Here is a 26152-nt window from a genome sequence, read left to right as displayed (position 1 = left end):
TGTGGACATTGCCACTATATAGTGCTATAGCCTGGAAAGCATTCCCTTGTATGCAGTTGTCGAAACTTAACACTATACTAATGCACTAACACCAAAAAAAACAGTATTGCAAGAGGAAAATTTTACTTTAATTGACTTGTATACAAGGGAAGCGCACCTCCAAGCAAAGGTTGAAGGTACAACTTCTTCGAGTCAATGAAACAGCTCATGTTTATACAGTTCAACAAGAATGCCCATCTGCTACAGAATATGGGCGTATACATACATTCTTTATTGGCTCAGGTAGTTGGTCAATCAAGTAGTGAGCCTGCCCCCTCTGAACGTCCATAGCTCTTTTTTATCTTGGCACGTAGGCCTGAGCATTCTCATCCTCCCCACATTCTTGTCCTGGTTATCAGTAGGGCTGAAGTCAGTCTCAAGGCCACATGGCCTTTCAAGAAACTGTATTCTCATTATATTTTTGTAGTCAGCAATACCCTTATCTGCTAGGGGGGCCAGACGGTACTAAGCACCTGCTCAGCTAACTTAATTATCAACATACCAAGGCTTAAACGTAATTACACAATTGTGCCTTTCTGTGTGTGCTGTAGCTACCCCATTATGTGAGCCAACAAAGAGTTAATATGGTCAAATATCCCTTCATGCATTGCTACATTAATATGGTCAAGGAACTGTTCATGCATTTCTACATTAATATGGTCAAGTATCTCTTTATGCATTTCTACACAGTTCAAAAGTGGAGTTAACTGTCATTTGCTTACCTTGGGTTAATGAATCAAACGTTACACTATAAGAAACGTCTGGCTAGGGTGTTAGCCTCCCAGTAAAATTTCTCCCTGCAATAATATGGTACAATATGGTGCAATGTGTTGAGCAATACAGTCTTTTTTTTAAAAAAACATGTGGAACACCTGAAGTGGACTGCTATTCACGGCACACGGCTATTTTGTATTACATTAATCTGAGTGCTGAAAGGGTTGATGTCTAGTGTGGCTACAACTGCTAATGATTTTAATAGTTCTGTATACTGTTCCAGGGTCCTCAAGTTCCTGAAGTCAATTCTTTATTTGATTTGTTTTGAGATTAGATGCTGTTGGAATTTCCTGTTGGTGTTTATGGGAGCAGACTTGTGTTATTTATCATATTCTAATCAGAAAGTGTCTCTCTGGCTTAGCTTTGATTTATTCAAGTGTGATTATGGTAGTAGACTTTTCTTTTTATGTTCCAAGTTTGTTCTCTTCCATGTATGTACTGGCCCTTGGGCTGGATCTTGAAGAATGACATTTTGGATCAGGTTATTCATTTTTCATTGGTCACTATTATTTCAGTATAGACCTTATTCTGAAAGCTTAACTTTTTTGTTTTAGTATACCATTTTTTCATTTATAGTTAAATGGTTCAACCATTCATGTTTAGGATATACAGCTGAAGTGTTTTTTTTAAACAGGAGAGATGGCTTAAGAGGCACTGGTCTTCATAATGGGTGGTATGAATGCAATGTTTAATCGGGAGAGGTTCCCCAGAATAAATAGCCTCATGAGTGAGCTTATAGAGCAGCAGTTCTGTTTGTATCCTGTGCTTGGATTTGCATGAATTTATCTGTTTGTCTAACAGCAACTCACTAACTGCAATGCAGAATGGACTCCCCTCCCTTCCCCCAATCTCCTTTCTTGCAGCACAGTACTTGGAGGAAAACACTGTTGAGTAACCTCATTTTGACTTTTCCAAATGGAGTTAGAAAACCGTACTGTCTTGCAGTACACAGGGTGTTTGATACCAAGCCACTTAAATATCTCATGGTAACAATTGGAGGTTTACAAGGTAAGTTAGTGTAGTGGCTATGGTACTCCTTGAGCTGCCCAAAGGTTGTGAGCTCAAATCACACCATGGCAAGTTGTGCAATGGAATTGAATAAATCTCGTATTTTATGGGCTGGCATCAGAAAGAGAGCTGCCATATTATTGTAAAAAACCCAACTGGTTCACTGATGTCCAATCTTCATTTGACTCTAGTCCCACACCACATGGCTGACTCTTAACACCCTCAGGGCAACTAGGGTTGAACAATAAATGCTGCCTTGCCAACATCGCCAAAATCCCAAGAACAAGTGCAACTGTCTAAGTTTTTAGTTATCTTGTATCTGCTGCAACCAGCATTCTCTTGGTGGGGTGCGGGGGGGGGCAGTGGATTGCTTGGATCAAAATGACTAATCTTTTAAAAACTCATTTTGTTTGTATGTCTTGCCTACCACTGCTGCATGAAAATTCAGATTGTGCATGTACCATATATTGAGAACGAATTATAACATATAAGATATTTGCTAGTGATATCGATGAAAATTCCAACCATCTCCCCCTGACCTTGAATGGCACCATCATTGTGAAGAAGCTTAACTGGATCAGCCATATGAACATGGCTACAAGAGCAGGGCAGAAGCTGGGTACTCGGGACAAGCGGCTAACCTATCCCTCACAGCCTCGCTATCATTGACAAACCTCAACTCAGTTGTGGGGTGGAATACTTGCTACTTCCTTGGGTGAAAGCAGCCACAACAACATAAGCAGCTTGACACTGGTGGATAGAGCAGTCACTTCACCGGTGCCCTGCACTGGACTCGATATTCACCTGCTCCACTACTGTAGCTGCAGTATGTACTATCTACAGGATGTCCTGCAGCAATGAAAAAATCATACTCCCATAGCAACTCCCAGCCATTTAACCTTAAGCACTGAGAAGGACAAGAGCTGTAAGATCATGGGAACACCATCATTTCTAAATTCCTCTCCCAAGTCACATACCATTTTGTCTTGGACAGATGTCTTTGCCATTTTTTCATTGTCATTGGGTCAAAATCCTACATTTCCCTACCTAACACCATCGTTGGAGTGCCGTCAGCACAAGGACTGCAACAGTTGAAGAAGAAAGCTCACCATCATCTTTTCATGGCAATTAGAGATGAACGATAAATGTGGCCTTGCCAGCATCATCCACATTGAAAGAGCAAATGTGTTCTCACCACATAGTCTTCAGATGAATATGCGAAGGGACAGTGAAAATAGGATTCATAATTACATCATTCCTGCCATTGCAACCATCTGCAGCATTTCTGTGCGGTATGTTAAAATTATGAAGAAGGCATTGTTAAGCCAGTCCCTCCCCTCAACTAGTACCCTCAATGCACAAGGGTGCAGCTTATGATGTATGTTCCTCAAATTGCCCCTTCTTTCCCATAGGGAGGTGCCGAGCTTTATTGCATCATTTCTTGTAAGTGAGATAACGACAATTTAAAAATATAGAGCGCACTTTGCACAAAGGATGTCTGAATGTCTTACAAAGAAGAGAGATGGATACTGAGAAAGAAATAATGAATTTAAGAGGAGAAATTTTGCAGTCCGTGGTCTTGCCTGCTGTTCCTGTACCACTTTGCCATACTGTATGCATATAGAAATTAACAAAAGTGGAAGAAGCAAACTTAGCAGCAGATCTGTGACTATACCTTGAGTTCAATTTAAAGCAATCACAGACAGTTATCTCCAGAGAAACCTCATTCTTTGCCAGACATTATTATTCAGTATTATTAGCCAAGAAGGAGCCTCAACTTTGAAAGTAATTAATTGGCTGTGAAGCACTTTGAGGTATCTGTAGAAAGTTAACGGCACTATATAAATGCAACTTGTTTCCGTTCATTCTCTGTCATGTCATTTTGTTCCCTGTGTCTGGGGATCTATTATATATAATTGTGTTGTTCTTGTATACATTGCCCTATTTTCAGGCCATGGCAGGAGCTTTCATACAGTGTGTGAAGGGATGCTTTATATTGAGGATGCTTTACTCAACAAATGAGGTGAACTCAATAAGAGTGCCTCTTGAGTGAGTACCATGAGCTTTGGAAGGACTTTGGTGTTCGTTGTTGTTCTACATGACCCAGCAGGCCTGCTAGCATCATATGGCTTAAAGACCACTGACCAGGATTGTGAAGCATAACTACTATACCACCAGGAAACTGCCAACATGAGCTAACTTCCTCAGTAGTGAGATCAACTCTATTCTTTTTGTAATCTTGCACAGAATAAATTGTTATCCTCCTGAAGTTTAAAAGAAAACTGGGAATAGTGTTGTTTCACTTCAAAGGCATGTTGGAAGTTAATGTGACCTCATGTGATTCACAAGAGGCCATTAATAGCAGTCCAATGAAAATGGATCTACTTCAGGAAATATCTTTGTTTACAATCTAAATGCTGATGTGCTACTTGCACCAGTACAAAAGGTCTCTTGCAAACTGTGGAAGGACAATTCTGAATTAATTGCTTCTAATGTACGATTTGAAAAAGTGTATTTCAATTACACTGCAATAAATATCTGACACATCGATAAGATTACAAAATTTACTTGTCGCTCTTCTGTTGTGTTGTTTGTGAGGCTTTGCAGTTCCAGCTGAAATGCACTGCTTACCCTCGACTCACCATACTTCTTCAATCTATTATTGATTCTTTATGTCCGTGCTTGGACAGGGAGTCCAGAAAGGGTGGAGAAACTTCTGGAAAGGGAGGAGAGCCCTCAAAGGTCATCACTCCCGTTGAAATCATTGACATAAATAGAAGCATGTTTTAACTATTGCAGAGGGAGTTTAAGGATCTAGGCACTAAACAAGGGTGGTAATCTCCAAATTGCTTCCTGTGCCATGTGCTGGATAAGTTAAGGGAAAGAAGATTAGGGAGGTCAATGTCTCACTGGTCCAGGAGGGAAGCGTTCACCTTGGGGCATTGGAGAGTTTTCTGGAATCAGGGACAACCTTCACCTCAACCAAAACGACACCACTGTCCTTGTGGAGAGGGAAAATAGAGCATTGTGGGAGGATATAAATGAATATGACAAGGGCTGGGGGAAGTCTAGGTTTGAGACTGGAGAGGAAGAGCAGGATTAATAAAGCTATTGGAATGGAAGCAGAAGGCTTAGCTTAAATGAATATTGAGAAAATACTGTCAGAGAAGAAAAGGAAAGTAAAAGCTGAGATGGTGAGTGATAAAAACACTATTATAGAAAGGGCAAGGGATATCAAAAAAATTAAATGAGAAAACTAGGAAAAAGAATAAGGGTCCATGTTCCAGAAAATCAGAATCAGGATTGATTATTATGTTCTTTTGTCCTTCGACATTGGAAAAAAAAACAGGGAAAGCATTACCTCACTTTCTGCATTGAGTTTTTTGATAACTCATGAGACTGATTTTTGCTGGGAACGAGCGTCCACAGAGTGAACAGTGGATCCCGGATACATCAGATTGGGACTCTTGATTTTTCAGGATAGAGAAGCGGGCAATTTGTAGGCACCTATTCAAGCCCCTTCCTCATGTTATGGAGGTGAGCGCTACTGTCCTAAAGAAGGCTGTTCAGTCACCCAGGGGACTGCCGAACTCCACTGCCATTTCTTTCAGTGAGGAGCAACCCTATGCCTGAACTGCCTGTGTACAAGACTGCAACTACAGATTCCATTGTAACCTCACCTGCTGCTTTGATGCTTGCCCATCACTGCAGGGCTTGTGGAGTGAAGAAATTGAAGGTGGTGATAAAAAGAAGAGATGAGATGAATGGCACTTGCGCGTGAGGTTGATTTAAGTGAGGCAAATTTGTGCAGTTTGCCTCACACACTCTGCTCCCCATATCTGAATCCAGTGGCAAGACGAAGTCAAGACACCTGGAGATGGGGAGGGCTGCAGTGGATGGTCTGCAATATCTGATGCACCCATACCAAAGACTTGAGCTTTCCTCAAAGCCTTGCGACCATGCCTTCTTAGCCGGAAAAGTTAGCCTATCTGTTAAGTCTGCTTAATTCACCAAAGCAGCCCTCTTGCACTGAGGAGACGGGTACCTCCATCGCCCAGGATACAAATCTGTGAGCTCCTCTCGCTTTGGTCTGCAGGCTAAACTAAGTAATTTCCCAGAGTGTGGCTGCTGCAATGAGTAAGCGACTACTTGAAACCATAGGTGAAAGTTGTGTAAGCAGAGGGGACCAAAGATTGGGGACCATTAAGGGATGCGGCAAGCCCCTATTTAGAGATATTACCCCTTCTGTTTAATGCTACGTCCCGATTGGATTGAAAAGGATTCAAAACAAAATTGGAGAGTTTAGAAGCATCAGATGGAAGGATATGATACGATAGCTGGTGATGATTTAGGTTTGGACAAGACAGGGAACTTAATATTCCTGGTTATAACATTTTCCGGAGAGCTAGGGAGGAGAAAAAAGAATGATGGGGTCATAGCGTTAGTGGAAGCATTCTATCACAGAGCTAGAACACAAGTATATCCTAAAAGGGCTGTGCTAAGTCAGAATTTATATGGATAGAGATAAATGGGAAGGGTAATGGTACAATTCTTGTATACTACAAGCCAACGCACTGTCGAGATGAGGCAGAGGTGGAGATCTACACACAGTTCAGAGGAATATGCAGGAACAACAAGGCAACGATATTAGGTGATTTTAGCTCTCCCAAGAAAGACTGGACTAAAGGTAATGCATGTGGTCCAAGTGGGTACCAGTTTTTAAAATGCATCCAAAACTACTTCCTAGATCAGTATGTTTCTAGTCCAACAAGGAAAGAAGACTTGCTGAATTTAGGAAATGAACAGGGACAAGTAACTGATGAGAGTCGGAGAACAATTGTGAAATTGTGACCACAGCATAGTAGGATTCAATGTAAGAATAGAAAAAGGTAAAGAGTCAAATAATAAATGTTTTAGACTGGATAGGAGTTGGTGGTGGTGAACCCCAGAGGTCATTGTTGGATCCACTTTTGTTCTTGGCATATATCAATGATTTGGACTTGGGTATAGGGAACATTATCTTAAAATTTGCTGGTGAGGCAAATGTAAGAGGTTTTGGCAAGCAATGAGGAGAACTGTGAATGACTTCAAGAAAGTTAGTGGAATGGGCAGATAGGTGGCAAATCCAACTTAATATGATAAACAAAATTCCTCATTTTGGGAGGAAAAAAAGGAATGGGAGCATATATTTACACTGAAAAGGTATGGACGAACAGAGAGACCTAGGGGTTCAAATACATAACTCCCTGAAAGTACAAGTTCAGGTGGATAAAGCCATAAAAAGGGAATAGAATTTTGAGTCTTGCAAATAGGAGCACAGCGTACAAGTAGTAAACTATTGTACAAAACATTGGTAAGGTCACAGTTAGAATACTGTGCAGTTTTGGGTGCCCCATTATAGAAAGGACATTAGAGAGCATTCAGTGGAGATTTGGCAGGATAGTGCAGGGATGGGAAGCTATAGGTATGAGGAGAGACTGGGATGGAGAGACGGGGATTATTTCCACTTGAGCAGAGAAACAAAGAGGAGGTTTAATGGAGGGTTTTAAAATTATGAAGAATTTTGATAGAATGAAGAGAGAAAGACTGTTTTCTCTGGGTGGGGAGCCATTGCTGAGCAGTCAATTTAAAATCCTCACCAAGAGTGAGGAGAGATTGAGAACATTCTCCACATAGTTGTTGGAGCATGAATTACTTTGCTGCAGGGTATGGTTGAGGCAGGGACTGTTGGATAAATATTTAAAGCAGAGGAAGATGAATGCTTAGGGGAAAAGTATGGGGCTGTTTGGTTTGCTCTAGCAAAAAAACGGCACCAATAAATTGGGCCAAAAGGCCTCCTGTGCTGTAAACGTTAATAATTTTATGATACAGAGCATTGTCATGCTCTTTGACCATAATTGCCATCTTCGTGTCAACAAATGCATACTTCTGACAAAGGTCACTGGCCCACAATTGGGAATGGGAAGCTTGGAAGGTTTTACCTTATTTGGCATGAGGCCGGAGGTCAACTGTAGCACATTTTTCTTTGCCCTACCTCAACACAGAAAATGGTCAAAACAGGAACATTTCTGGCCTATGTGGCTCATTTATCTTTAGGGCCATGAGGGAGCCTGAAGATGAAAAAAAATACTGTTTTTCTTTGCATATTTTTGGTCCTACATGCTGAGAGAATGGGCTAGCAGGCATGCTTTCAGAAGCCTCTTTTACTTGAAGGGGCTGGTAGGTGCATAAGAGTGTTGTTGCCGAATTGGACATTTTCCTCCTGGCTGTTGCCCTCGTCAGAGTGCTTAGCATTTCCTTGGAGTAGTAATAGGAAAAGTATCCCAATTAAGATCAAGGTGCCCCTTTCATTGGATCTTTTATAGACCTTTACTGGAAAGCTGAAAGTCAAGTGCATTGTTTCCCATATTCCACTTATTGTAACATTCATGTGATCGTGCTTCATTGTTGGATTTGTAAATGCTATTTATATTTTAGTTATGTTAATTGACAAGTCTAATTGTTTTGAAAATTAATCCTGCGCAGTGCTTTTTTTGGAATAAATTAATAGGTAAATTTGAAGTAACAGCTGGCTTTATTATCAACTCAAAATTGAATGCATCAAAACTAGACAACTTTATTGATGACCATGTCTGCTGTTTGTTTCAGGGACGGGAAGGAGCAAAGATTGATCCGTGGGAAGATGCAGACTTCCATATTTATAAAATCACTGATCGATTTGGTTTTCTACAGTAAGGCTCAGTATTTCTTTTTAAACTTCTGTATGTTTTCAAGTTCAAGGTGGTGATATTTTTGCACCAAAAAGGGGCATACATTGTCAAAGAAATTATTTGATTACATCAAGAGCTTAATGTGGTTAAGTTCAGTATATTGCTCACTAAGGATGCTGGTTTATTTGCAGATGAGGCCAATCGTTCAGCATGAACTCTTGGTCAAATCATTGATTTATTCACCAAAAAAAAACATTTTTACGAAACTTCTTCACATGTTTCCAATTGAGCAGGTTTTCTGTTCTGAGTAACCATTGCCAAAGCTTCCAGATTTAATTTTATTAACATGCTTCATTCATCTCAATCAACATCTGGGCCAGCTTCAACAAATTTCAAGGAGCAGTTAGGTCCAGGGAAGAATATGTCTTCCTCCCCCTGCCTCCGAAAAGTGGTATGCTCGCAAAATCCCATTTCACATTCTTTATCTTTTAAATTATGTTTTCTGAGTTTCTGGGTTGTTTATAAAATAGAGCCTCATTTCCTGCGAGCTGTGCTATGACCTCACCGACCGGAACCATCTTTCCATCACCTGGAGCAGCTACATTGGAACCAATGGGATATGTGACAGCAGATGAGCCTGAATGGGAGTTGGATGACAGTGGAAAGCCACACTGACTAGCAAGGGATGCTGAGTATCATACTAGTAGCATGGATTTTCAGGAGATTGGGCACCGCTGGTCAGCTTTCAGCTTGGTCTGCAGTAACATCTCCTGTTCTTTCCAGTGAAGCTGCTCCAGGGGACACATACACACATTCCTCATTAGTGATGTCTTGGAGTGACCTCAGGGAAATGAGGCCTGACTTCAGGTGGCTACTCAGCTCACAAAGCTGATTTTTAAAAATAAACCAATTTCTGTAAAGATATTTTTGAGTTTAAGTTTACCTTGCTCTTAAATGAAAAAATAGGGACTTCTTAATTATTTTCTGCTGACAGGTAATTATTTGCTGTTTCTAATCAATATAGAATAAGACAATTGTTTTACATTTGCTGGAATTGATGTATGTTTCTTTACCAGTGAAGTGAAAACTACAGTATAATTTTTTCTGAGGAAGATGAAAAAATATTCTTTCAAACCTAGTAATTCTATCTTTTTAAATATATTTGAAAAGAACTGGAATGACACACCGTCATCTCTCAAATGTGTAGGAGCCTTTCTCTTCCATGCTCTCAAACTCATTTCCCACAGAAGTTTTATCTTGCTGCTCCTCTCTTCTACCTCTGACACCTTCTGAATATGGGTACAGAATGGGCAAAAAGATATCTTATGCACAAATCTGAAAATAACAAGCTGTAGTTATAAAAAAAAATGCACAATGCCATACAGTAGGAAAAAAAGTCTTAATCACTTCTGATGCAACCATGTAATTCACGGCAAAAGTGTGGCACGTAACTGTACCATAACATCTGACAGCAAAAACACTTGCAAAAATGGATCAGAACTGCCACAATGTACATTTTATAAGTTGAGTAGAGGTTGGGCAGTATACTAAGGCAGCAACGCATTTCAGGGTGAGATGAGGTTGATGTGTTACTTCCTTGCCAGATATGATTTTATATGTATTGTGGTTTAAATCTGTTCTCTTATCATTTCACGAAAAATAAAAATGAAACCAAGAAAAAGATAACTTGCTATCTCTGAAAACCAGACACAGATTTAAAAATGTTGAATTCGCCTACTGTCGAAGATGTTGACCTTGACTTTTACGAAAAATATTTTAACTCCTCATCTACCAATTTTTTTCCATTTGAAGCTTTTGCCTTACATAACTAGTTTCTACCTCTTCATTTTCTAAAGTGTTACTGACTGACCAGATTTAGTGAATAGAAGTGTGAATTGTATGTATTTTGATGTTTGGACCATTTCTATTTGTTAACTTAATAAATTAATTTTTATGAAAGTCTTGCATTTGGGTTGAAATGTCATACATTTGAACTGTGATTTGATAGCCCAACTTTAACATACTTCGATTAAAATTAATTGTAATCTTATTGTACTATTAAATACTGTTGAGATGACACAAAATAAAATAAGTGACACATTTTGTGTTCTGCATAGAATGCTTGAGATGCATCTGACAGCTCAGAGGGCCATTCAATACCCCTTCAATACACATATAGAAGTTACAACATGGTAACAGGCCATTTGGCCCAACCAGTCTGTGTCTGCGTTTATCCTCCATGCGAGCAAGTAGTTCTAATCACATTTACCCACCCTGTTCCCATATCTTTTCATCCCCTTTTCCTTCATCCACCTATTCAATCTAATCTTGAACGTTGACATAGTTTCTGCCTCAATCACTAACCCTGGAAGTGAATTCCACATCCTATCATCTCTCTGTGTGTGAAGAAGTTTCTCCAGCCCTCTGCTGTATATCTTTTACAGAGCAGTTCCTCTGGATGTCTGGTATTAATTGCCTCCCATGTTTATAGGCGTGGTATAGGTTGGTTGATTACTAAAATTGTGCTTGATTTCTAAAAGTAAAGTTTCAGAATATTTTGAAGTGCTAGTGCAGTGAAAATTGTGCATATGCTTTTGTTCATTCTAGTGAAACATGTATTGCGGATATAATTATTGAAACCTGTTTTGCTTTTGTAAACAGTGCGAAGGAACTACCAATGCCTGATGCTCTAGAAGAAAGAGTAAGTAAAAATTAATTCTAATTGCTGTATGGAATTCTTTTCTTGAAAATCTGTAATCCCATTTATATGAAGGAGTGTAATAGAAATTTGCTGTAGACTAATGTTTTTCTGATCATATGTAATGAAGTGGCAGAGGGTAGTTTTTTCACTGTTTAGTGGGCAAAATCTGAGAGTGTTCAGCAAATTCCAAAAACTAATCATTGATAGATGTTCAGAATTTTGAACAGTAAATGGCTGTTTGTTATGTCAACATAAAATCAATAATCACTAGACAAATCACATTTTGTTTGCAGACATTTGTGGTGCTGTCTGTTTATGCCACATATTAGGAAATCTGAAGAACTTTTCATTTAAGTTGATAGTAAACTAGTTGACAAAATGTCAATAGCACATAAATGGCTTCATTATCCAATTTTGCTAATTAGATTCAGACTAGTTGACAAAAAATGTTGAGGGGAATTCCTGCATTTAGTAATATATTCCATTCTAATTAAAAACTTTCTCACAGTTGCACAAATTCTTCGGATGTACAGGCATGAATTCAGGTTATGAAGTTCAGGGACTTTCTTGTAATCAACAAGCAGGTCTGAAGATTACATTTTTTACCAGTGATATTGAACCTTCAAAACACAATGATTAAATCTTTACGTGATTTAAAAGATGGTCAGCCGGCTCCCCCAGTGGCTCAGTGCACTTATCCAGTGAGTAACTGGACAGTGTAGGCCAGGAAGGCCCCAAGCTGTTTTTTGATCTCAGTAGGGGTGCTGTGGTGCTACAGTTGGCCACACCATTCTTGAGTTATGAAGAAAAATGGCCAGGTTTTCCAATCCTGATCATTATCCACTGTCCTTTGCTGCAAGTTCCCATGGATATTGATTAGGATATGGTTGAGCTTGACTTGATGGTAAAATAGCCTGGCAATACTTTATCCAGTCTCATACATGAATGTTGGCTGCTAATAATGTAAGAACATAAGAAATAGGAGTAGGCCATACGACCCCCTGAGCCTGCTCCGCCATTTAATAAGATCATGGCTGATCTTCGACCTCAACTCCACTTTCCCGCCCGATCCCCATATCCCTTGATTCCCTTGGAGTTCAAAAATCTAGTGATCTTAGTCTTGAATATATTCAATGACTCAGCATCCACAGCCATCTGGGTAGAGAATTCCAAAGATTCACAACCCTCTGAGTGAAGAAATTTCTCCTCAGCTCAGTCCTAAATTGCCCACCCTTATCCTGAGACTATGCCCCCTAGTTCTAGATTCTCCAGCAAGGGGAACAGCCTCTCCGCATCTACCCTGTCAAGCCCTCCTAGAATTTTATATGTTTCAATGAGATCATCTCTTATTTTGCTAAAATCCAAAGAATATAGGCCCATTCTTCTCAATCAACAATTAAGTTACCGAAGGTGACAGATACTCAAGGGATGGTGTGCCATCAAAGAGCTAATTCTTTTAGGAGAGAAGGGGATGGTTGCTTTTTTAACTTGCCATGGTTTTTAAAAAGAAACTCAGCAAATGTGACCAACGTATTGAAGAGTTAATAACCAGAGGCAAGTTTTCACTTTTTTTCTTCAATACTTCAAAAACTTTTTGTAGACTAATTTAAAATTAAACTAAAAGTAGCCCATATGTAGCATGAGTTTTGATTGAGGATTTTTTTCCTGCATTTTCTCTATTTTCCCCCTTCCTGAGCATGATGACTTGTGTTGTTATAGTTCTGTGCAAGTTGGTGGTCACCTGTTACCTTTGCCTAAGTGGCCTTTCTTCAGGTGAGCCTGGATAGTGAATATTGGCATGGTTTGAACCACAGCAGGCATCATAGTTGAGTCAAATCCTATTATCACCTGATATCGACCTATGTACACTTTCCAACAGGCGTGATCAGGAGCACTTGCTGATTTTATTTTTTTATTCCCCTTTCCCTAGCTCAGAGTTGATGAGGCAAATTGTAGCATCCCTTCTGACATACCTGTTGAGGTCAACTAATTCAGCAGAGATTTGGGATCAAATCAGGGACCTTCCTGTTTTATATGGTTTAATACCATGCCAGTCCACTTATCTCCACTGAGCCACTGGATGAGTGCTCCTGCACTTTAAAGCTGAAAGTGATGGGAAAGATAGAGCTACTGCCGACATGAGTGATTGAAGCCTTCATCTTGCATTAAAGGTAGCAAAGCAGTTTTGATATCACTTAATGATACTGAGCTTTACCAGGGATTGAGGAAATTATTGAAGGAAAAATTAATTAATATTATTTTCAAAACAGTTCTGTGTATGCAAGACACTGATTTTTGAACCACTACTTTTGGCTTTAACAATTTGTTCAGTTGATGGTGAAGCTCCATACAAATGAGTAATACCAAAGCTACTTCACTATCTGTGCAGAAGGCCATCAGAAACTCAAGCTAGAATGGACCATGTTTCATCATCTTTTGCTTCCTTCTCCCCATAAAGCTAGTAAAACTCTGTTCCACAGTAAACTGGTTTTACTGGTGAAGGTGAAAACATTAATGTACAGTATCATCGAGTTTAAAATTCTGTTTGAGTTAATCCATGTAAGGATGGCCTTGTTCTGTGCGAACAGGAAATGATGTATTGCATACATTGTATGTGAAAATTGTATTACTTTTCATCCAATTAAAATTATGCCATCGTTTTTTGCTGTCTCTGAATGAGGACATTATCCTATTTACTTTTATGATATTTGTTCTGATGAAGCTTTCCAAAGCCATGCTTCCTTTATAGTGAACAATAAAAACCTCCTTTGTTGGTTTTCAGCAGGCTAATTTCCTTAAAGGCAAATAAGTTCCATTTTGCATCTCTGTTTGACCAGCAGTTCATCTTGTTGGCTTGTATGGTCCATTGTTGGCTTGTATGGATCTTGCCCAGCAATCAATGAAGCTCTGCAGCCAGCAATGAAAGTTGCAATTGTGACTTTTAAACAGCTGATTGAGGAGATTTTACTCTCGACCCATGTAAAATTGCAACTTTCATTGCTGGCTGCAGAGCTTCAGGGATTGCTAGGCAAGGTCCATACGAGCCAACAATGCAACAAAAAGACGGTAAGAAAAAATGATTGCCATTGGCAGCAATTTGCCTAGCTGCTTCAGCTCTACCATCTTTGGAGGTGCAGAGAAAACCATCTCTTAACACGGTTCTCTGCTCCTCTTAAAAAGCAGCAGTACTACAAGGTAAAAGCACCATGTGCTCTGTCTTCAGAACGTGGAGATTACTAGTGATGTGCAATTTGGAATGGCTTATTGATTTAAGTACTGACTTGATTGATTTCCATGCTTCACGCCACATCATCAAAAACCTGCATTTATGTAGTGACTTTAATGTAGAAATATGTCCCAAAGCACTTCACAGAGGCATAATAAAAAAAAATGGAGGCCGCACCAAAGAAGGTGACATTAGGAGAGGTGACCTTGGTCACAGAAATGGGTTTTAAAGACAGTTGTAAAGGAGGAGAGGAGGTGGACAGGTAGAGCGGTTTCGGGAAAGCATTCCAGAACATAGGGCTTAGTTGGCTGAAGGCACAGCAGTCAATGGTGGAGCAAATGGAGGGGGGATACACAGCAGGCAAGAATCAAAGGAACGGAGAGTAGGGAGAGCATTATAAGGCTGAAGAAAGTTGAAAATTGGGAGGGGCAAGGCCATGAAGGGACTTAAAACACAAGGATGAGAATTTTAAATTGGAGTCTGGAAGCCAATATTGGTTAGCAAAGACAGGAGTGGTAGGTGAGCAGGTCTTGGTGTGGGATAGGATAAGGGTAGCAAAGTTTTCGATGAACTGAAGGTTGTGGAGCGTGGAGAATGGGAGTTCAACCAAGAGAACATTGGCATAGTCACATCTGGAGTTGACAAAGACATGGATGAGGGTTTCATGGGTTGAGGTAGGTGTGGAGTTGTGTGAAGTTATAGAAGCAATTGTTGATAAACTGGCAGATTCCAGGGGGGCACTGGTGGGTGGGGTGAGCGGGACAGGAAAAGATTAGTCCCCAATGGGTGAGCTGGGTGGGAAGGTTGGTGGAAGTCTTACACAGGCAAATATTATGATTCACTGTTGGTAATAGCCTATTGTATATCTAGGATTGTGAAACTAGAGGTTAAAATTTACACGGTTCTGCATCCTCCGTTGAGATTTGCCAGTAACTGCTCAATGTAGGAAATTGCAGGCAATTTGCTTGTGATTTTCCCCTCCATTGATTTCATTTCAATTTACCCTTGGATATCAATTCAGACTCCCATGCTCAATTTTTAGCAATCCAGTATTCAATACAGAAAATCAAAGGGTTGAATAGCTTGTGAAAGACGACCTCATTTTTATTTAGCATGTTTGAAAGTCTTTTTAATAGAGCCCATCAACAGTTAGATTGGAAATCACCTTTTCGAAATGTATTTAGCAACTAGGTGAATGTTGATATGCTGTTGTCTGTATTATTTTGGCAGCACGTAACTTGTATTTAATTCAAAGCAATTATGCTTTGACTTCCACTTTTAAATATGCATGGTAACGAAATGTTGACTTGTGTTTACAGCTAAAACAAATTGAGATTGAAAGAACAGGCAAATGGCTAAAAATGTTGAAAAGCTGGGACAAATACAAGAACAGTGAAAAGGTAAATCTGCCTGTGAATTAGTTTTACATGCTTTTGTAAACTCTTGTATAGAAATAGAATTTTGAAGTTTATGCTGATTACTATTAAAATAGCCAACAATTGTACGTATGTAAACAATATTATATACATGCAGTTAATATTTGGTAAAATGCATCTGCACTATTAAGTTACTAGTGGATCTGAGAAGGTTCAACCCCATTTTCAAACTTCTTTGTTCTTAATTCTCAAAATGCTGTAGTGCTTTACTTTGACAGTACATCTCATAAAGTACTTATAAGATTCCATCTTACTTGGGCAGCATGGTAGTGTTGCATATTGGAACATGGATTTGCAGAAGTCTCGAGTTTATTCCCTGACTGCAGAATTCCCAATCTCAGTCATGATGTAGGGAGAGGGGCTGGAAGATGGTGGGTATCTCACTGACGGGCAATGGGAAGATTGAAATGGCTGCCTTGGTCAGACCCAACTGGAGTACTGCAATCAGTTGTGGATACCAATGCTGCTATTGTGCACAGTAATGGTGACCAGCCCAAGACTGCAGAGTGTGTGGTCCAAGGGAGGTCCTTTGGGCATAGGGAATAAGAGGATGGATGTCCTTCAGGGAGGGTAAAAAAAAAAGCATTCAAATGCAAGTTTGTACAAGAATCCATAGTAAATCTCACCATACTTTACTATTTTTTTCCAATGATAAAGCTGTTAGATTTTACGATCACCTGTTTTGCCTCAATTAAGATCTCCTGTTTTGTCTCAATTATAAGACATTTTTCTGTGTTTATTTTCCTTTTGCTGTTGCATGTTATTTTTGTAGTGAGTATATTGAGCTGGATGTTTCACCAACAAATGACTAGTTTGAATGGGTCTACTCCAGTAAATAGCGTAAATTCAACTTCTCTGTGAGACCTTTAAACTTGAGTACTTGGTTTTTGATATGTGTTTAGTGCAATATATTTCAGACAAAGATCACCTCAAGAGTAACCTTGATTTTACAATGGGGACAGAAGGGATAAGGTTGGGTTTTTTGAGGAGAGGGGTGATGATGCTGGTTTTGAAAGGTAGGGTGCAGTGCTTGAGGAGCGGGAACCATTTACTATCGCCACTAATACAGGGGCCAGGAAGGGAAGTTGGAGGGAAGTTGGTTCATCAAGATTTTAGTGGGAATGGTGTCGAAGGAGCGTGAGGCCAGTCTCATGAGATAGGAGAGTAACTGGAGACAGATGGGGATTTAGGGTAGGATGGGGACAGGATTGGGGTGTTGTTTAGCTTAGTGGTGAAGGGGAAAAACAGCAGAAACCACTGAATGGATGGTCTCTATATTGGAGATGAAGAAATCCATGAGCTCCTTGCACAATGGTAGAGGTGAGGGAGGCAGGGGAGAGGGGTTGGTAGTAAATAAAAGGAACCTGGGATTATCTTTGCCTTCCAAGATAAACCTAGAATAGTGGGCAGTACTAACAGAGGAGAGAGAGAGACCCAGTCAGGCCTGATCTGTTTATGGATATTTAAGCCGTTCGGATTTGAGGGAGCAAAGATGATGACCCTATTAGGGAGAAACAACCAGCATAGGAGACGGTGAAGGTTTTGTTGAGGACTAAGGCATCGACAGTGGAGGTGAGGGAGCGTTTAAGCAAATCAACAGGTGCCAGAGGAGGAGGGAGAAATAGTGATGTGTGACTTGCCAGCCAAACGAGAAAGCTGGGATAAAGGCTACGGTGTCGCCATTCGTAAGCCAAGTTTCAGTCAAAGCCAGGATGTCAATACAATCGTTCACACTGTGGTCTCAGTTGGCAAGGGTCTTGCATAGAAGGGAGCAGAGATGCTGGAGGGAAGCGTAGTGTTAGTTGATCCTCCAGCAGAGCTGAGGTGGCAGTGGTAAGGTTGGTGAGGCTAGCCTCCAGCATTTACGGGTATGAAAGTCATCGAGAGGAGGATGGGGCTATTGGGGTTAGGCAGTGACGGGTTCCATGAGAGAGAGAGGGGAAAACATAAATAAGCGAGATGGAAGTAATGGGCTCAGCTAGCATGTTGTAACTCCAGTGTTATGTGCCACAGAGGGGTCAAGTATAGTTTTTTGTACGTAGTCCATCACTCAAGAAGCTGCAATCTCTACCAGACTAAAATTAAAATGCACTGATTGAAGGGCAAGCAGTTCTCCAGATAGGGAAAAAAATCTAACTGCAAATCACTTTGAGTTGCCTCCTGTTGACCAGTTAGGGAGCAGCATTTGTATGCATCTCAAAATGGGTCACCTGTCTATGCCTTGGTGCTTGGTGAAAGGATTTTTAAAGCTTTGCAAAAAGGAGACGTCTGTAAAAACTGCCTAAAAAGGGACTGCTTGTCAGTGGCAGTATAAGAACAGATGTTTTATGCAGAATTCCCCCTGCAGTGATCGTGCAAGGTTCTGCTTCGGTGGTGATGTGAACTTCATTATATCACTGCCGGGTAAGTTTTACATAAAATGTTTGTCATCCATGTACGGTCAGGAAATATTTGTGGTAATTCAGATATGGGAAAGGTGGAATCTAAGTTTTTTTTTCATTCAAAATGTAATGGTTTATGTTTGAGGCATTGCTTTTGAAGTCAAGGTCATTTCAACCAAAGTCCGTCCACCAAAGAATCCATTCTGCCAGTGACAGCAGGATATAAATTTCCAGCTTGACAATGAAAGAATTGCATTGACCTTGATCACATGATAAATGCTGCAGCCTTTGACTTCAGTCTAAAGGTATGCTGCATTACTTCATCTTGTCCTGTCATGAGACTGTTGTCAGGGTGAAGATTTCACAGTAGACAACATAATGTGTGTGCTGTACAAGGACTTTGAATTGTCTAATCATGAAATTTTGGCAGCTTGATCTGAAGCACAAGCATTCTTGTTCTGACATGATTGTATCTTGCCGAAGTGAGAGCTTGAAGGTTAAATTAAATAGCATTGACCTTGAATCTCATTATGCACCTTTGCTTTGTGTTGGAGCATTTTTCCAGTAAAATGCACTGTAAATATAATGAAGTAGAATGAAAATACAGTAATGAAGATGCAAATAGCGCAGTTTTAATATCTTGTTCAATTCTTCGTGATTGATATTCTGTCTTAAGCATTTATTTGTCCCTGTGGCTTGCCTTCAGTACTACATAAACTGAAGGTAAAAGGCAAATTTGTTCCTGGACAAAGACAATTGTGTGTTTTTCTTCACAATGGGCATTCTGCAAGAATCATCAGTGGAAATTGTGTGTAAACATTTGCATTCAAAATGCAAACTAATCAATAATTGAGTGTTTTTTATATCCAACTTGGAGACTGTCCGCAGACTTTGTTACTTTCACTATTGGGTGAGAGGGTAACTACCCCAACAAAAGTTCATTTACTCATGAACAGTGACTTGTGCTTTTACTAAGGTCAAGTCCCATTGGATATGGTTACTTTCACATAACTGCTTCTAATTATGTTTTTAGCACATTTATCCCTCATTAGTAAACTGGAAATGGCTAAAATTATTATTTTTTTAAAACTAGAAGTATGGATATAATGGAGAACAGTGGATTCTTGCAGGTTTAAGCTTTTATAAAATTCATGAAATCAATGTCACACTCATTGGAACAGGAATAGGCTATTCATCCTCTCAAGCCTGCTCCGCCATTCAATTAAATCATGGCTGATCTGTGCCTCAACTCCACTTACCCGCCTTAGCTCCATATTCCTTGATACCCTTCCCAACAATAATCTATCTCGGTCTTGACAGCTCCAATTGTCCCAGCATCCACAGCCTTTTGGGGGAAAAGAATTCTGGATTTCCATTACCCTTTGTGTGGAAAAAGTGTTTCATGATTTCCCTCCTAAATGGCCTGGCTAAAGTTCTAAGATTATATCTCTTTGTTCTTGATTTCCCACCAGAGGAAATGGTTTCTATGTATCTATCCTATCGGATCCCTTTAACATTTTAAACACCTCGATCAGGTCACCCCTCGATCTTCTATACTCAAGGGAACACAGGCCAAGTTTAAGTAACCTGTCCTCATAACTTAACCCTCTAAGCCCCAGTATAATTCTGGTGAATCTGCACTGCACCCTTTCCATGACCAAGGTGCAGTGCCCAAAACTGAATGCAATACCCCAGATGGGGTCTGACCAATGCCCATAATTTAGCTTGTGTGTTACACAAACAAAAGAAAAATACTGCGGATGCTGGAAATCTGAAATAAAAACAGAAAATGCTGGAAACACTCAGCAGGTCAGCCAGCATCTGTGGCGAGAGAAACAGAGTTAACGTTTCAGATCAATGACCTTTCATCATGTATGTTACATAATTAGGTTCACAATTTCTATAAAACTCCCTGTGTAATCAAACTTGGAAAATTCCCTTTGTGCCAAGTGTAAGGAAATCAAAAACCATTTACAAAAAATTGAATTGTGATTTATTACGCACATGACACAGGGAAATCACTCCCTTGGGATTACTTTGCATCACCAGAGCTCATGAAAACTCTTAACTTGGTCATAGTATGCAGTTCTAGAAATACCATAGGCTTTTTATGCTAACATAAATTTCAAAAATGAAGCCTTTTTAGCTTACTTATGCACTTTAAATGGCATTTTGTATAATTTCCATATTATCTGCATCAGCATGTTGTAAAGGTGATTTCTTGAACGTTGCTCATCTTTTTAGTTAAGAAATTATATATGGAGGAGAATGTGTATTTTCAAACGGTACCTAAGGATTAAGTTAGTACTCTGAGCTTGAGTTTTTTGTAATCGATGCTGTAATATGTTCCGGAGGATGGCAATTATTGAGGATATGATTTTTGTCAATAAGCTCAATATCAGTTGATTTAAGCAGTCATGTTGCCTGAAGCTTCTACAGCATTACATTGAGCTGTTTCCCCTTTTTTAAAAATTAGTTAATCTCCTTTACCTTTTTCATTCATGAACTTGTTGCAGTTCTGAAAATCCTTGCACCACAAGAGGTTGCTTGTGGCTGTTCAACTGTGCGTTTATGGCCCAGCTTTCTTCACATTTGGCTTTAGTGCTGCAACATCTGTTGCTCCTCACCCAAGCCAGACGTACCGTGTAATCCTGCCAATGTGCACAAATGTGACATTTGGCAGTGTTGAGACCTTGTGAAAGAACTGGTCTTGCATTGCTAGCACATCTGCATCAGCTTCTACAGTTAGTCCACGGTTTGCTTTTTAAACTTCGAAACAAGTATAACCTGAGGATGCCTTTCGTACACCATCAATTCCTGATGGTTAAAAGGAGTTGGGATGGGGCATCGAGAATGGCTGGCTGGATGACATAGTGGTTTAGCACATTTGTCGTTCACTTTTGGGTCCCGGGTTCAATTCCAGCCCAGACTGATGGGATGGAAATATCCCCTGTCCTTTGAATTTCCTGTGTGAATTAAATCTGGACAGCCTCTGTCCAGTTTCAAGTGTCCATGGACCCACAGCATAAAATTGTGCCCAATACTAAAATTGGAAATTTGACTCGAATATATACATGCTATGGAGAAGTGCCAAGCAAAAGGTAAATAGGACCAGACTTAACCTAAACCTAGTTTCGGAGTAACATTGGTGAAGCTTTGGGATCAGTCATGCTGCCCCTCCTCTGTTGCAAGTTATGTGGAGACGAAAGGGAAAAAACATAAAATACACCAATTGTTAATCTATATTATGGAAGTATTTTTCATTAAGATCAGGTTTATAATTGATGGAACTATAATGGAGAATTAATTCACTGTCGTTGAATATATATTTACTTACTTACTTTATTTTCCATTTAATAAAAAAATCCACAAGACAATTATTACTATGGATTTTCACTAGAGTGGAGCTTAGTAAGGGCAGTCAAAATTAATTAAGTTATGCTGTCCACGATACTGGGCACAAACTGAGAGTGTAGAAAGTGTAGTCAGCCGGAAATTGCCTTCAGCTGAATTGTCTAAATAATCTGATTTGCCACATACAGTGGTTGCATACTCTATGCAATATGACAGATTCCTTAATTATTCATTAATTTAACAGATCCCTTAATGGCCTGGTGGGTGAGAGAGCAATGGCAGATGTACTAAGCCATACAGAACAGAAGGTCCAAGGTTGAATTCCTGATAGGTGCTGACTTAGGTGATCTCAGCCAAGGCAGCAGCTGGAATGCTGCAGTTGCCTTCAGCCCCCAAACTAAGCAGGGGGCGAAATCAGCCAAGAGTTCATGCTCCTTCTAACTATCCAGTGATTCCTGATGAAAATAGTTTATGTGTAGACTTTGAAATAGAATCTGCTGGCATCCATGGATCTGTATTCAGCAAGAGTTCCTACTTTTAGGGTTGAAAGGAGAAAATTGGGCAAGAAAAACCACTTTAGAACATGAAGTAGAGATGCCCATTCAGTCAAACTATCTTTACTTACAATTTTGGTCCTAATACTGGATCCACATCATCCTTCTCCTGCATTTTGAATCTTTTAGTTCATGTTGCCATTCCAGGACTGGCTATCTAAGTAAAAACCACGAATTCCAACAGTTGTACCATATGTGAAAAATAAAAATACACTGTTTTGCTGCTATAACCCTGTAGTCCAAATCCTGTCTTTGCAGGATAAATTGTAAAGCTGACTAAGTGTTCTATCTGATCAGAAATATTAAACTGTAATGCAAAATTTATATTAAATTTGGTATTCATTAAATATTAAATGTGAAACAAAATTGTTGAGTTTAATGCTGCATACACTTGGCTTTATGTTTAAACCTAGCACTAACTACTTAAAGCTGGAATCTAATATGAGTAGGATATTAAAAGCCAAGCAATTTGAAAATTTTGGCAGTACATGGCTGACAATGCATGGACTTTCCATTCAGTTTTCACAAAATTGAAAATGAGCTTTGTAGCTGCTTTAACAACAAAATGTGTACATTGTCAGCTGTTCTGGGCTTTTCAGTCACTTGATATGCTTCTTTACTGAAGTGTTGTAAAGGCTGGGATGTGGGGGGAGGGGAGTGGGGGCAGAAAGAATAACAAGTTTCATGTGCACTAAAGAAAATACTGACTCTGTTTACTTGTATTAAAATAGCCTGTTTTTGGCAAAGATCACTTGCTAGCTTTGCACTCTTTGTATTCCTGGTGGTGGAGAGTTGGTTTGTTTAAATGTTTGAATTTTCAATATTATCACCGTCTCTAATTGACTTTATGTTGTAGATTTTATAATTAATATGATTTCAGTGACTTAAATTTCAATAGTTTCTGGTGTCTACCCAGGATGCAGGATCTATCAGAAGTTGTCATTATTCTACCAAGTTAGAATAGAGAGTTGTAATATCTCTAAGATCCTTAAAAACTCAGATCAAGAAACCAGACTGGAACTCGTGATCACAAATGAGCTTAAACGACAGAACTTTTTTGTTTACGGCAAATATTTCATCACTTGAATTGCATAATTTATGCATATATAATTTCATTTGAAATATTAAAGAAATATTTTCCCCACATTTAACAGCAGACTGCTCATTCAGTGTGCCGGCACCAGGCAAATATTTCAATAAAATCCAAATCACTATAAAAGATGCAACAAATTATATATGACCTGTCAATACATCGTTTAAAATGATTGCATTGTCAGTTTTCACTGATAAATAACACAATATCCTAACTTTATGGAACTTTAGAACATTCTTAAAAAAATCCTCAAGGAATTTTTATTCCCTCAAGCCAATTAGTGGGATATGTTGTTGCATCGTGGGTGGGACTGGTAACTTCCTGCATAGTTTGTAGTGATTGTAAACAACATACTTCGAGCATTTCGCATTTGTTCGAAGAGGATTTGACATTCTAAGACAGTTTTCTGTCAGGCCAGCATCAGTCTCCTATAAGTCATTTTAGTCTTAAAAAACGTTGATCACACTGTAAAGTACCGTTGACATGCAATGCCGTTTAAAAATTGCAGAAGTTACAGCACAGCCAATTTGTGTGCAAAAACTAACGCATGCATAACTCGTACATCTGTGGAATACCATTCACAAGATATTACTCTGGAGAAATCAGGCCAAGGGGTTACCCATCAACAACCAGAGTATAAAAACAGGCTCCAATAGAAGCTGATCTCGTCAAAGACAGATCAGTGAGGATGAACTGTTTCAGAAGTCAGAAAGTATAATAATAAGGTATAGTAAAGGGGATGAAGTTTTAAAAATTTTCTGTACTGGAAGCAGAAGGTAGATGAACTGGGCCCTGTGGGGAGGTCACAGGCTGAGGTTTTTTGCTGAGTGTTGGGCAACAGGGGATTAATCAAATGACTCATTTCAGGATGAAGGGCGTCTCAGCAGACTCTTAAGAGGCAGAAAAGTTGATTGAATTAGACACTGTTTGAGAATTTAATCCTCACAATAACTTCCCACTATGGTCAGACAATTGTACAGGTCCTGAGAACAACGCAGAGGCTTTCGATTCCAGTACAATTGCTCCAACATCAGTAAGTTCCACAACATTTCTGAAATATCATGGCCCCATGATCTTAGCTTGTTAAAATTGAAGATAAATTAGAATAAAACTGAGAAACTAACTTTTTTTCCTGATTGAAGTCCTCCAAAGTCTTAGTCTGTATTAATGCAGCGACATCAGAAAGGATATTATGCATTTGCATATAAGTGAAGAAATCACTGCCATCAGATGCATTGGATTGTCGCAGAGAACAAATGACCAAACTACTTCCCCTTTAAGAAGCTTGGAAGGTGCCAGGCTCTGTAATAGCGGCTCCAGGATGCCTGATTTTCCACCTCCCCTGCCCCCAGTGTATAATGTTTGCTTCGAGTGGTGAATTGGGACATAATTTCATAGTATATGTAAGAAGCAACAAGTGTCTCTCCAAATCCATTAATTTGCTTTGCAGCTTTTAATTATATTTGTGCTGAAGTCTGCATTTAACAGCTTATTTGGTATTTCTTGGAACTGGGGTTATGTGGTTGCAAGATTTTGGCTGTTCTGTCATCTCTAATATTGTTTCTGGTAACTAATTCAAGTGTGAGTTGTCAAAAAGAGTAATGGAGTGATTTGAAAGTATAATCAATCTTGTTTGCTTCATTTAAAATAGTTTTTTCTGGTGCTAAACTGCAAAAGCCAATTGCTCTGCAAGAGCCATTGATCCTCTGATAATTAATTTCCAGAGGCTTAAGATGCCTTCATCATCCTGTTAGATAACAAAACCGATTGATTAACACATGAAAATTACAAACCATACGTAAAGACCAAAACGTGGGTTCATCCAAATAGATCACACAGATATGTTTGTGTTAATCATAGGTTATCTACAAAAAGCAGTTAAATTATCTTGCTGTTGTAGAGTTCCTGGATATTATTTTTCTTTTGGTTGAAACATTTCAGTTTCTTGGGGTCCGTGATGGATGAATAATTAAGTACCAGCATCGTCGCAGACATGATGTCTTGCAATCTCCTGTTCCCTGACATTCAAGTAGCTATGTAATTTTCCAAAAATTGCTGAAAGGCAAACTGAACAGTACTGCTACAAAACCAGAAAATGCTGGAAATACACACCAGATCATTCCAGAAAAGTTAATTTGCATGCATTGAGTAGTTGCCGTTTGTAGCATATCATAACCCCAAATCTGTGTGTCAAGAGTACTACCTATAGGTGTTGGAAAGACACTAACATGCAGCATACAGATGCTATACATGGAAGGACTTGGCTGGCAGACTTCTGCTGCAGGAAGTGGTGCTGAGCAAAGAAGGTGCTGGGAAGTGCACAGTGCAGCCTAATGGGCACCGCGAGAAGCTGGAGACAGTGAAGGAATGAATGGGTAGGAGAGAATGGTTCGACAGTAACAGTTGACAGTGCGGCCTCCTACCTTGCCACGCCTGATGAGGGCATTGAATACTTGACAACACTGCACTTATATCCTCTGAACAGTGTTGCTGGCATTGGCCAAGCTCTGTTTGCTGACCCAATGGCCATCTTCGGCAAACAGGATCTTTTTCTTGAACTGCACTTGATGCAGCAAGATTTCTACTGCTTCTTCAACAAAGTTAGCTGCCCTGCTCTTTTCTAGACAGCTCTGTCTCTTACTGCAGCCATCGGTCAAAAAAGTGATCTAATTAAGGCTTGCAGCAGTACACACATTCCTTCTTGCTCTTGGACTGACGTTGATTCTGAGATGAAAGTCCTGCTCTGTGCTCGTACTGTATATTATAATGAACTGAACCTAGAAAATAAGGTTGGATTTAACCAACCTACTGAAGGTTTTGAAGACATTAAAAACATGGTGGACAGAGAAAACGCAGCTCATATTATATCCTGAAAG

At 39.5% G+C, this 26152-nt stretch overlaps 1 protein-coding gene across 3 annotated transcripts in view; it reads left to right on the top strand.

The window, feature by feature from the left end:
• The window catches only part of usp6nl (USP6 N-terminal like), a 194319-nt gene that overhangs the window by 102158 nt on the left and 66009 nt on the right, over positions 1-26152 (top strand). For 2 of the 3 annotated variants that reach the window (XM_068005133.1, XM_068005134.1), the window contains exons 4-6: positions 8470-8552; positions 11193-11232; positions 15778-15858. In XM_068005133.1, the coding sequence (XP_067861234.1) occupies positions 8470-8552; positions 11193-11232; positions 15778-15858 (204 nt within the window). Of the gene's footprint in view, positions 1-8469; positions 8553-11192; positions 11233-13162; positions 13404-15777; positions 15859-26152 lie in introns of those variants that run through there. The other variant, XM_068005135.1, reaches the window with a different exon arrangement.

Source organism: Heptranchias perlo, chromosome 24 (assembly GCF_035084215.1).
Source record: "Heptranchias perlo isolate sHepPer1 chromosome 24, sHepPer1.hap1, whole genome shotgun sequence".
NCBI classification, from domain to species: Eukaryota; Metazoa; Chordata; class Chondrichthyes; order Hexanchiformes; family Hexanchidae; genus Heptranchias; species Heptranchias perlo.
Note: the sequence above shows the minus strand (reverse complement) of the source record. Positions and strands in the feature narration are given on the sequence as shown.